General features: G+C 34.7%; 1 protein-coding gene across 3 annotated transcripts; it reads right to left on the bottom strand.

The window, feature by feature from the left end:
* Positions 1 to 3,919: 3,919 nt before the first annotated feature.
* Positions 3,920 to 12,794, bottom strand: LOC117705973 (olfactory receptor 4K1). Of its 3 annotated transcripts, none has more exons than XM_076931118.1 (2): positions 12,657 to 12,794; positions 3,920 to 10,811 (listed from the first exon to the last, which is right to left on the bottom strand). In XM_076931118.1, exon 2 carries the CDS (start codon positions 10,790 to 10,792, stop codon positions 9,857 to 9,859), a length of 936 nt encoding a protein of 311 aa, XP_076787233.1. In that variant the 5' UTR covers positions 10,793 to 10,811; positions 12,657 to 12,794; the 3' UTR covers positions 3,920 to 9,856. The 3 variants fall into 3 exon arrangements, with proteins under 3 accessions (XP_076787233.1, XP_076787235.1, XP_076787234.1); XM_076931120.1 differs by having other exon boundaries at positions 12,677 to 12,794; XM_076931119.1 differs by having other exon boundaries at positions 12,622 to 12,788.
* Positions 12,795 to 13,869: the final 1,075 nt, after the last annotated feature.

Raw genomic sequence — 13,869 nt, 5'->3', positions numbered from 1 at the left:
GTGCATTAGGTTAACCTTAAGTAGATTTCATGTGTTCTCCTTATTCCTGATGCCTTTTATTGTTCTGTAATGAGATGAGTTCAGAATCTGAAAAATGTGCCATGGATTGGGGTTAATAATTTCTATCAGATTCTTCCACAGTTGGTAATATCTGTTCTTTTCTTTTAACATGACCTTTCCCTTCTGCTCACACATCTATTACTTGGATCACTATTTGAGAAGTGAGTTTTACTTACAGAAATTGCATTCCAGAAAGATTGCCTTTGTCATGGCACACACCTTACAGTGATAGTATGGCAACAGGAATAGGACTTGGAGGTTAAATTTCCTAGTATTGACAGTGTGGTTAAATAACCACATGCCTTAATAGAACCCAGAGGAAGCTGGCATTGCAACTATACTAGTCTTTTACAAATGATTAGCCCAGGATGTGATAGATGCACTGAACTAAACTTTAACACATGATACTTTGTTATTAGTAATTAAAACACACAGTTTCATAAACTAAGAGAAGAATTCAGCTTGTCTTCTCTTTCACTTCTCTTCCCATCACTCTTGGGGATCCACTTGTGAATATTCCTTTTTCTTTCAGTACAATTCCAAGTATCTCTAGACTGAAGTATCTTGGCACCAAGAAAAACACATACTTTAGCAAATATAGTATGGTTTTACAGGAACCAAATATTTGGTTAGTGAGTAGGGCTTAAGATAGTCACTTATAGAGTTCTTAGGAATATGGTTGATTACTGTTTGGTAATATTTGAATAACTAAGACAAAGAATATAATAGAAAGTGAATAAATGAATGAACAAATGGTAGACTGATATGCCTAATCTATTTAGTTAGGTTGAAGGATGAAAATCTCATTTAAATGAGAAAAAATATGGGTAAATTTAGCAGACTCACAAGTTTTTACATGCTCAATAAAAGAGTTAATGATCAGTTATAGTGTATAGGGGCCATACTCCTAAAGAAAACTGATTTTCTCTCCTCAAGAAGCCATCATAATCCAAAACTTCTCAGTTAAAAGTGGCTTTCATGAGCCCCTCTCACTTTCATGCTGCAGTGCTGATTCACTTGATCTCCTGCAAATCTTTTAATGTCCACCACAGCTGTTGTGAGTTCATGACTCCAAAGATCCTATCACACCTAAAACATGTGGATTCTTTTTTTAAAAACTTTTTTACTGGTTATTTTATTTATTTACATTTCAAATGTTATCCCCCTTCCCTGTGTACCCCCTCTCTGCTGTTTCTGTGAGAGTGTTCCCCCACCTACTCACCCACTCCTGCTTCACTGCCCTAGCATTCCCCTATTTTGGGGCATAGAGCCTTCACAGGACCAAGGTCCTCCCCTCCCCTTGATGACAGATAAGGCCATCCTCTGCTACATATACAGCTGGAGCTGTGGGTCTCTCCATGTACATTCTTTGGTTGGTGGTTTAGTCCCTGGAAGCTTGGGGGGAGGGGTTCTGCTTGGTTGCTATTGTTGTTCTTCCTATGGGGTTTCAAACTTGTTCAGCTCCTTCAGTCCCTCCCCTAACTCCTCCTCAGATTCTTATTTTTAACTTTTAGAATGAATTTCTTAGAATTTATATATGAGTACTATATTTAAATTATTTTCTTCTGCTCTTTCTCCTATGTACCTTTCACTCCACAAATTCAGTCTCTTATTCTTTAACTAAAATTGTTAAATTTATAAGCATATAAATTTTTATATACAACTAGCTGAGATAATTTAATGTTGCTCATATGTGTTTGGAGTTAATTTTTTGGGGTGGCTGATGTATCAACAACCACTTCCCTGGTGAGGACTTAGACTTCTTCTTTAGCAACAACTGACTGCCTGTACTTCTTCTAGCTGTGAAGCCTTATTAGAATTCTTTCATCCATATTAGCTTTTCAACTGATATTGTCATTTTTATGTAATGATTAGGCAGCCATATTGATGAGATTTCTTGAATGCAAGTTCCCTGTTCCTGTCATGCTCACTTGGTCAACCAGCATGAAGTCATCAACATAGTGGGCCAGTGTGATATTTTGTAAAAGAGATAGACAATCAAAAACACTTCAAATTAAGTCGTGACCCAAGGATGAAGAGTTAAAATATACTTGAGATAAACTTATAAAGGTATACTGTTGGACTAACCAACTGAAAGCAAATTGCTCCTGGTGGTTCTTACAGACATTACCAAGAATGGATTTGCTTGATCAGTATCTACACATTATATACCAGGATACATGATAAACTGCTCAAATAAGAACACAATAAAATTCTCGCAAACAGAATCCAAGAACACATCAAAACAATCATCCATCATGATCAAGTAGGCTTTATCCCAGGAATGCAGGGATGGTTCAATATTCAAAAATCCCTCAATGTAATTCACTAAATAAATAAACTCAAAGAAAAAAACCACATGCCCATCTCACTAGATGCTGAGAAAGCATTTGACAAAATTCAACATTCCTTCATGTTAAAAGTCTTGGAAAGATCAGGAATTCAAGGCCCATACCTAAACATAGTAAAAGCAATATACAGCAAGCCAGTAGCCAACATCAAACTAAATGGAGAGGAACTGGAAGCAATTCCACTAAAATCAGGGACAAGGCTGCCCACTCTCACCCTACCTATTCAATAAAGTACTGGAAGTCCTAGCCAGAGCAATTAGACAACAAAAGGAAGTCAAAGGTATACAAATAGGAAAGGAAGAAGTCAAAATATCACTATTTGCAGATGATATGATAGTATACTTAAGTGACCCTAAAACTTCCACCAGAGAACTCCTAAACCTGATAAACAACTTCAGCAAAGTGGCTGCATATAAAATCAACTCAAACAAATCAGTAGCCTTCCTCTATTCAAAGGATAAACAGGCTGAGAAAGAAATTAGGGAAATGACACCTTTCACAATAGTCACAAATAATATAAAATACCTTGGAGTGAATCTAATCAAGCAAGTAAAGGATCTGTATGACAAGAACTTCAAGTCTCTGAAGAAAGAAATTGAAGAAGATCTCAGAAGATGGAAAGATCTCCCATGCTCCTGGATTGGCAGGATTAATTTAGTAAAAATGGCCATCTTGCCAAAAGCAATCTACAGATTCAGTACAATTCCTATCAATTCCAAATCAATTCTTCGTAGAGATAGAAAGAGCAATTTGCAAATTCATTTGGAATGACAAAAAACCCAAGATAGCGAGAACTATTCTCAACAATAAAAGAACTTCTGGTGGAATCACCATCCCTAACCTCAAACTGTACCAAAGAGCAATAGTATGCATGGTACTGGTTCAGAGACAGGCAGGAAGATCAATGGAATAGAATTAACTTAGTTTTTTTATACTTTCTTTATTCCTATTATTTTTAGATTTGGTATTTAATAGTTTACTCTTAGATTTCCTGGTCGTCTTCTTTCAGGAGTTTCTTAGATTGAACATTTTCTTTGACCAGTATATTCATTTCTTTTATAGTACATTTTATATAAGAGATTCTTTCTTTCATCTCTTGTAGTCAGCTGGTGAAGTTTGTGTCTGTGGTTCCTGCTCAGATTTCTTATTTTTTTTATTTTCAGAATCCCTTCAGTGGTTTTGTTTGTTTGTTTTATTGTTTTTGGTTCTATTTTTATTTTCAGGTCTTCAACAATTTTATTTGTTTCCTTTCATTATTTTTGTTTTCTGCATTTCTGTGTGAGATTCATTTAATTCTGAAATTATAAGCATCATTTTAATTTTCATAAAATATTTTTGTTCATATTAATGAGGTCAATGTGGTATTTGCATATATGTTTATATCATGCAGTGATCAAATCCAACCATTCTTTACAACCCACTTTGCATTTTCTTATTCTCCAATATATTTTTCTGGATGACTTTTCTTTAACTTTCATTCATTTCACAGACAAAAAATTATGCAGCTCTTGTTTTAAGTCTCGTTTATTTACTTTCCATGATGTTTAGTATTCAGTCTACATGTTTTGCTACAAATGGTGATTTGAAAAAAAAAAAAAGAGGTTGCTGTGAAAAGATCTTGAGAGTTGTAGTCCTGCTCAGTTCCGAGGAAAACTTTCTACTTTTTGGTCAACTAAGATGTGAGCAAGAAACTTCACATTCTTAACAATTCAGTCACTATATGTTCCTTGCCCCAGTGAACTGTACCTTCAAGCCATAAGTGTAAATATATTTTTCATTGGCAATGTTGTTTTGTCCAATAGGAAAAGATAAAAGTAACAAATGTGCAACTGTCCTAGTCAGGGTTTATATTGGTACAAATGAAATACCATGCCCCAAAAGCAAGTTGGTGAGGAAAGTGATTATTTGGCTTATACTTAAATATAATGGTTCACCAATGAAGGAAGTCAGGACAGAAACTCAAACAGAGCAAAAGTCTGGAGGCAGGAGCTGATGCAGAGGCCATGGAGGGGTGCTGCTTACTGGCTTGCTTCCAATGGCTTACTCAGCCTGTAATAGATATAGGATAATCTGTCTAGGGGTGGCATCACCTACAATAGCCAGGTCCTCTTCCATAATCATTAAGGAAATACCTTGTAGGCCTACCTACAACATAGTCTTATGGAGCCATTTTCTTAACTGAGGTTTCCTCCTTTCAGATGACTTTATTTTGTGTCAAGTTGACATAAAATTATTAAACACAATTAACCAGGACAACTTAACAGGCATTATTAAGCCACAATCTTTTGTTTATCTCTGACATCACATACATATAACACAATTTAAAACATTTACAAGGTTAAAAATTCCCAGTCATTACAAATTAAAACACTTCAAAATTCAATCTCTTTAAAAGTCCAAAGTCTCATTTCAAACCTAAAATCTCTTTAAACACTCAATAACTCCTATAAAATCAATAATAAGTTAAATCCTTCCTTCCTTCAACAGTAAAATACCTGGGCACAGTCATCATCAGATCAAAGTAGTGTCCCATATCTGGAATTCACTCAAGATCTTCTGGACTCCTTCATCCAAAGACCTTGGGTCACTTTTCCACCTCTTCCCTCTGCAGCACACACATAACTTGTCTTTGGAACTTAGGTAGGCTTCATTGAAAGGCAGCTGCTGTTTTCATGGTCATCCTGTGGTATTGGCATCTCCAAAATTTTGGGGCCTTCTGCTGCAACTGAGCTTCACTTTCACCAATAGCCTCTCTGAAGCTCTCTCCATGGTATCATGCCTCAATTTCTCTGCAGGACCACTTCTGACCTGGGCCTTCAAGTGTTGTGAAGGCTAAAGCTTCAACAATGGACTCAGCTCTTCTCCATGACTCCTTTATACCTTCAAAACCAATACCACCTGGGTATCTCTTTCAGAACCAAGTTCAGCTGCCAGTATGAGGTACAACCTTTGCTGCCTACAGAACTTTTTAATCAGTCATGTTGCTTCCAGGCATGAAATAATAGTAAACCTATTGCATTTTTGTTTTGTTTTTGTATAAGAAGAGAAATCCCCAAACAAATGAAGGAAAGGCTGTGTTGGATTCTGTCAAGAGGGAATCTCAAAAGTGTGGACCATTTTTCTGACTTGACAAGTTTGAAAACTCTTACATAAAGGGAAGGCCAGGTTCCCTGAGAAAGGAATTAACAAAAATACCTAAGAGTTTTATTCTTTTCCCCATCCTTCCCAGTAGTGACCTACCACCTTTCACAAGGGTAACAGTACATTGGGGAAAAGAAAACAATCAGATGTTCTGGGATAAACTGGCTACTGGTTCAAAATTGATGATGATTCCAAAAAACTCAAAGTAGCATTATTAAAGTGGAGCTTATAGCAGTCAGGTAATTAATGGAATTGAACCTGAAACCCAATTTACCATGGTTCCTGAACCCAGTTCCAGAATGTATATTTTGGATAGACATATAAAAATGTCCAGAGAATTCTCACACTGGTTTTCTGACTTGAGTAATGAGGACTGTTATAGTTACAAAGGCAAAATGAAATCCACTGGAGTAGCCTTTACAAGTGAGCCAAAGAAAATACCATAACACAGGAGGAATACCAGAAAATAGTTCCAACCATCAAGGACTTGAAAGTCTCAGGTGCTGAGGTTTACAACACATTTCCCTTTAACTCTCCTATCTGGCAACTACAGAATAAAAATGTGTCATAGAGAGTGAGTTTACTATTTAAAACTTAGTCAAGTAGTATCTATGATTGCAGTTTCTATACCAGATATGTATTCTTATTTGAGCAGTTTATCACATATCCTGGTACATAATGTGCAGATACTGATCTCGCAAATTCATTTTTCTTGGTAATATCTGTAAGAACCACCAGGAGCAATTTGCTTTCAGTTGGTTAGTCCAACAGTATACCTTTGTAAGTTTATCTCAAGTATATTTTAACTCTTCATCCTTGGGTCATGACTTAATTTGAAGTGTTTTTGATTGTCTATCTCTTTCACAAAATATCACACTGGCCCACTATGTTTATGACTTCATGCTGGTTGACCAAGTGAGCATGATGTAACAATTATTTTTGATGTGTTGGCAACACATATCACATCAGAGGATAATAAATAAACCCAACCAAATTTCAATGGCATTCTACCTCAGTGAAAATTTTAGAAATCCAGTGGCATGGCGTATGTAGAGATATTCCTTCTATGGTGAAGAATAAATTACTGTACATGGCTCCTCCCACCACCATAAATGAAGTAAAAGGATTAATGTGCCTAGATAGATTATGGATGAAGCACATTCCTCAGTGTGTCACACTGGCTCATATACAAAGTTAATTAGAAAGCTGCTACCTTAGAGTGGGGCCTAGAATACTGGAAAGCTCATCAGTTGGCCCAGGGTGTTGTGCAGGCTGCTCTACTGGTGGGACAATATGGTTCAGCAGATGCATCATTACTGGAGATATCAGTGGCAGTTAGAAATGCTGTTTGGCACCTTTGGCAGGCAACTATAGATGAATAAGGGAGGACAAAATTGGGATTTGTAAACAAAGATCTATCATCATCTAAGAGCAACAATTCTTCTTTGACTAGGTCGTCTGCTATGTGCCCTTAGGAGAAACTGAACATTTAACAATGAAGTGTCAAATGAATTGCATGAAGAAGTTACCCAAATGCCTGTGGCTTATACTCCTGTTCTAATGCTTCTTCTAAGCAAGCAACTCAACCCTAATGGGGTGTGCCCCATGACCGGGTGACTGAGGTAGAGAAGTCAAGGGCTTGGTTTACAGATAGTTTTGCACCTTATGAACGCACCACTTGAAAGTGAACAGCTGAAGAATTACAAGGACTGAGTGAAATCTTTATACTGGTTGGGACTTAAGGCCATACATTTTGTATGGAAATCGAAATGACCAGTTGTGCAAATATTCATTGATTGGTGGGCTTTATCCAATGTGTTGTCTGTATGGTAAGAGACTTAGAGGATGATTGGAAAATTTGGAAAGAGATGTGTGGGTAGATTCCAGCATACTGGTTAAGGGTATGAAGATACTTGTCTCCTATGTAAATCCTCATTGAAAGTTAAGTTCAGCAGAGGGGGCATTCAATAATCAAGTATATAGGATGATCTGCTATGTAGACAGTCATCCTGTTTCTCCAACTACCTCTGTCACTGCCCAGTGAGCCCATAAACAAAGTGACCCTTAGTGGCAGAGATGAAAGATATGCATTGGTTCTACAACATGGATTCCACTCACCAAGTTTGGTATCAATACAGATGCTGCTGAGTGCCAGAACTGCTAAAAGCAGAGACACTTGCTTAAGTTCTGATATGTCATATGACAAGCCAGAGATCTGGTAGCAGGTTGACTACATTGGACTATTTCCTTTATGAAAGTAACAACGAATGGAATAGATACTTGTTTTCATTATATGTTTGACTTTGCTGCACTTAATTCTTCTGCCAAAACTAACATTTGTGAACCTACACAATGACTTGTGCATCATCATGCTATTCTACACAATACTCCTTCTGACAAATGAATTTATTATACAGCCAGAGAAGTTCAATTGTGTGCTCACAATTATGGAATCTACTGGTCTTACCATGTTCTCCACCATCTTGAAAAAGCTAACCCAAATTACAGAGTCAATTTGTTGACAACAATATGTAGGATTGTTAGACATGGCTCTTGAGAAGGCAGTATATACTTTGAACCAAAATTCAATATGTGGTATGGTTTCTCCTTGAATCAAGATCCAAGAATCCAGGCAAGAAGGATGTTCTACTTACTATAACCCCTAGTAATTCCTAGGAAAAATTCTGTTTCATGTTTCCACAACCTTAAATTTTTCTAACCTAGAAGCTTTAGTTCGAGAGAGGAGAGCACCCCTGCCAGGAGGAAGAATAAATATTTCATTGAACTAAAAGCTCAGACATCACCATGGCTACCATGGGCTTCTGATGCTCTTCAGTCAACAGGATAAGAAAGAAATAGTAATATTAGGAAGGGTTATTTATCAGGTTACCAAGGATAAATTAGATTGATTCTCCATAATGCAATAAGAAGAATTATGCCTGTAGTACAAGATACTTTATGGCATTTCTTGAGTGTTACCCATAATTAAAGTCAACAGGAAACTACAACAACCTACTCCAAGCAAAACTGACAAAGAGCCCAGACCCTTTAAGAATAAAAGATTGGGTCAGCCTTCCAGGAAATAAAGATAACCCCCCAAGTGCTCAATGTGGGTGGAGAAAATACAAAATGGATACTACAGATATATAGTTATTAATATCAGCTAAAGCTCATGATCTGTTTCAGAAGCAAGGATTATAATTTCTATTTTTCTGTCATAATTTGTTAAGCACATGTTTGTACAGATAGGTGTGCTCTTTTCTTCAATTGCTTCATCATGTAATAAAATATCAGTGGTTTATTGTACTTAAATTTTAAGATACTAAAATGTTCCTCAAAGTAAATTGACAACTATTCTAAACTTTGTAATGCATTTACAGTTATATGTTGGTTGGCATAGTAATATCATGTTTAATGTAATTTTGACCTGGTTAAGATGTAATGTATTTGTGATTTTTACCTGGGATAGTTATATCATATTAGACATATGATGTGGTTATTATTTTTGATTTGGAAACTAAACATGGTATGAGATAAAACTGTGTGCAAAGATGACAAGGGATGGACTTAGGACAGCTATTCATGGTTGTCAACTTGAATACAACTGGCATTAAATAACCCACAAATATATAAAATATTTGGTACACCTGTGAGTTTTTTTCTTAATTTAATCATTTAAGGTGGAAAGCTTCACCCTAAACAAGGGATGGGAGTGTCATGTGGAAAGATCCGCATTCAATCTGTTCCACATCTTCTGGTGACAGCCTATATAGAAGAGTATATGTACTCTCGCTGAAAAGTACATTCCTTCACTGATATTAAAGCTTATTTCTCCTGTATTATGGTGTGGTCAAGACTAGCTAAGATATCTACCCTCATGGAATAAACAATTATTTGATTCCTGGACTTTCCTTTGGGAGACAGGAGTAGTAATTACATAATCTGTAAACTACTCAAATAAATCATATATATCTACATCTATATCTATATGTGTGTGTATGTGTGTGTATAATTTTCATCAGCTTTATTTCTCTAGAGACTCCAGACTAAGAAGTACATAAAATAATTTTTAAATGTCCCTAACAATTTTAAGAAAATTTAAAGTTACGAACAGTGAGAATTTTTCTCTGAAATCATGATAATTTTACTCAAGAACTTGTTTTATGTAGTTACCTTGCCTTTAAGGCAAAATTCATCTCTATAATTTAAACATTTATATCACAAACAAAGATGATTTGGATGATTCTAGAATCCCCTGGAGAATATTCATTCTGACTCAATATGAGGCTGTTTCATAGAGATCCTTAGTTTTTCTGAGGATTTACACGGCTGTTTCTCAATTTCCTCAAGGCTGACTTCACATCTTCATTTCTCAGAGAATATACGATAGGATTTAGTAAAGGTGTACAAATGGTATAAAATACAGAAAGGAACTTATCCACAGACAATCTGCTAAAAGGCCATATGTAGAAATAAATACAAGGCCCAAAGAAAAGAATCACTACCGTGATATGGGCCGTTAGTGTAGAAAGGGCTTTGGATGACCCTCTAGAGGACTGGTGTTGGACAGTGACCAAAATGATGATATAGGAGATAATTAAAGCCAGGAAACAGCTTAATGATATTATGCCACTGTTAGCCAATGTTAAAATTTCCATTCTGTATGTATCCATGCAAGCAAGCTTTATCACCAAGGGAAGATCACAAAAGAAGCTATCTACCTCATTGGGACCACAGAATGGCAAATTCACTGTAAATGCCAAATGGCTCACAGAATGAAGAATACCAACTGCCCAAGAAATTGACACAAAAATTATACATACCCTCCGATTCATAATTAGATTGTAGTGCAGTGGCTTACATATTGCTACAAACCTGTCATATCCCATAGCAACAAGCAACATCATTTCACTCCCAACAAAGCTATGAAGAAGAAATATTTGGGTCATGCAACCCTCAAAGGAAATGGTTTTGTGTTCAACAAAAAAGTCTACAAGCATCTTAGGAGTGGCAAAGTTGGATTGGCAGATGTCAATGAATGAAAGGTTACTGAGTAAAAAGTACATAGGAGAGTTCAAGTGGGAGTCAGAGAAAATGATGACAATAATCATGACATTGCCCAAGACTGATGTCACATAGATGACAGAGAAGATGGTAAAAAACACAAGCTGAAGTCCCCAAGATTTAGAAAGTCCCAGAAGCACAAACTCAGATACCGTGGATTCATTACTGTGAGCCATGTATCCAATGTATGGTCACCTAAATAAAAATCAAGAAAATATTACCATCACTGGCCTAGAAATATACTTCATTCATAAAGAGAATGATGTTGAGATTTCAAGTGTAACTATTTAATTTAAATATACATATATAGAAAATGGAATTAAGTATAATGAGATATAAGTAATATAATTAGAAAAATGCAATTCATTAATTTTATCTTAAGATTTTGCCTTATTTTACCATTTTAGTTAATATATGTATAAGTATAATGATGTATCATTCAGAAAACTTTAAGAAATTCTCTAACATTAATTAAAAGTAGAATAAATATTCTAGTATGTGCTAAAGTACACAGTAATTTGAAGGCAGGAAACAAAAACAGTTTATTAACTTCTCTCCTTCTTTTCTAAAATTAAGGAAATATTTCCATCACAAAAATTTGAAATACTAACCTAAACCCCATTTCAGTGTGTAAAATAAAAGACATTTATTTGGTGGTGAGGAAAGACAAAGAATTGAGAGAGGATATGGTGGGGGTTGAACAGGAATAGGAAGCAGGTCAAAACACTGTGATATGCTCTCATGTTAAGGATTTAGCATCATGTTTTGCTAGATTCAACAAGGGCAAAGTGGTAAGCCTTGAAAACCATGTACACACAAATCAAAAAATGAATTCAAAAGATTGCTTTATATACATTTGTGCAAATACACACATGTGCATTTGTATGTGTCTGTGTGTTGTGTGACAATAATCAAATGAAAAGATGCTGTCAAATTGAAACTGTCGGAGACATGGCAAGGGAGGGTTTAACAAGAGTACCTGCTCATCACTGAAGAGAGAAAAGGGGAAAGTAATGTAATCCTATTTAATCAAAAACATACTTTCAAAAAGATTCATTTATATTTAATTTTTTTATTTTCTTCATATCTACTCATTGATAGTGTTTTAAGACTTCATATTTAAAAACATAATAAATAACTGGAAAATCCTCTTCACTGTCTCCTGTAACTTCAAATTTTAAGTTTGAATTCAATGTTATATCCCATTTTCTTCCTTATAATTAAAATAGTTTCCCACTAGTGAAGAATTAAAAATTTTGCTACTTGCAAGCTACTTGATTGAGCAAAGGATTTAAATGTCTCTCAAATTATTTTCATTTCTACAACTTCTAAGCACAAAAAGAGTTATATTATGGCACGATGTAGAACTTATGTTTCTATACACAGAGCACTTCTAAACATTTAGTTAATGAGTCTTTCATTGCTGTTGTACCTCAGAAAGAAGTATTTTCAGATTTCTAAATATCTCATAGGAGAACTATTTTTGGTGAAATGACAAGTTATCTATCTACACAAAAATCTTTATTATCTCAGCAATGCATTAGCCAAATTCTGAAACAATAGGTATGCACAATTGTTTTTGTTCTTATTTTAACTCATAATACTTGTCTCATTACTCAGTATAAACCTACAAGCAAAACCTGTTACTTCTTTGTTAGTAACCTCATTCTTCATTAAAGGAAAATGTTTATAGTCAGTAAACATTTGTTCATTTAATAACTAAATATTCTCCAAATAGAAAGCATAGAAAAGTTACATGGGAACAGATAATGATTGCAACACTGTTCCCTGTGTTTATCAGATTCTGACCCAAGTCTTCTAAAGATTACCCAAAAAGTCATTCCAAACAGAAATGGAGAAACAATTTTCCTATGCTGGATAGAATTTCCAGCCAGACTGAAACAACAATTTCTTCTTTGTGTCTTTCAGTTGTTAATTTTTGCATTAAAATGTTTATCAATTATATTTGTAAACAATATGCTTAAAATTCGTGTTTAGAACTTACGATTTTAATAATTTCTTTTAATTTTCTTTACTTACCTCAAATTTAGTATTCTTACGTTTGTGTGTAATCATCTTCTCCTGTGAGTCTTCATATTGAAAATATCTGTAATATACTTTTGACTTAGCTCTGCTCTTCTTGCCATTAACCACCAACTATAAGAACCTAAGGCAGTGTCATATAAAGCTTTCTATGTCACCCCAGGAAGCTGCTTTTATAGAGAAAGAAATCTGCCTCTAGAGACATGTGCTGATCCTTAAGCAAGAATGGCTTTTGTTTCCTGAAATAACTTTTATGGGAATAAAAATGCTGTGATTTTTCTGGTTGTTGGAATCAGGTAATCAATACATATAAAAATCCAGAGACTGCTTGATATTAAAGATTCAGTCGGAGAAATGATACCTTTAGCCTCTGACGTGCTGCCAGTAAATGATCACATTGCTTTAAGGTAAATGTTTATAGTGTTTATAGTGGCTGTCTATAAAAAGGAAATCACTACTTCAAAAAGCAGTTGAATTTATTGTCTAGTTCTATCATCTGAATTAGACAGCCAAAATTATTCTCCCTCATGAACAGCATTTGAGGTTTTTCATTTTTTTCTCCATGTATCAATAGTCTTTGCAGTGTATTTCATATAAGCTTTTCAGATTTTCAATACACTGATGTCTATTTCATTTGTTTATTTTTAAGCAATAAGATTGAAAAAAGAAGAGCTGTCACTGGGCACATTTACATTTGTTTATTTCATGAATATATTTTATATATATATATATATATATATATATATATATATTCTCAAGAAAAGTATTAAAGTCCATAAGAATGGACCTACAACAAGGCATGTTGTATAATTAGGCAAATATGATCCTGGCTGTTTCAGGCTGTCTTATTCCTAAAGAGTCAGTTAATTTTCAAAAAAAAAAAATTTCTGCAAAATTTTATCAATATGTATAATAATAAATCATTCTGAAATTTGTGTGCAGTTTAATTTTATTGAAATACTTAATTCTGCTTTAAAAACAATAATGTTTGAATAGTCTCCAAAAGTCATCAATTGTAAAACAGTGATAAAAATTTGTATTGAAAAAATCCAAATAAAGATTAGAAAAATGCAGTAATTTAAACTGTTAAAAGAATCAATGACTAAAATGATCATTGAGCCAAAAATACAGTAAGATGTAGACTATTCAGGAGGAAATAATATAATTGTATTTGAATTTTTCTAAAGAAAAATAGACACATGTAGGGGAA

The sequence above is a fragment of the Arvicanthis niloticus genome, chromosome 3 (assembly GCF_011762505.2).
Source record: "Arvicanthis niloticus isolate mArvNil1 chromosome 3, mArvNil1.pat.X, whole genome shotgun sequence".
In the NCBI taxonomy this organism is placed as follows: Eukaryota; Metazoa; Chordata; class Mammalia; order Rodentia; family Muridae; genus Arvicanthis; species Arvicanthis niloticus.
Note: the sequence above shows the minus strand (reverse complement) of the source record. Positions and strands in the feature narration are given on the sequence as shown.

Excerpts from the sequence above, each read along its gene's own strand:
- LOC117705973 (XM_076931118.1), bottom strand. The coding sequence starts at position 10,792 with ATGGCTCACAGTAATGAATCCACGGTATCTGAGTTTGTGCTTCTGGGA.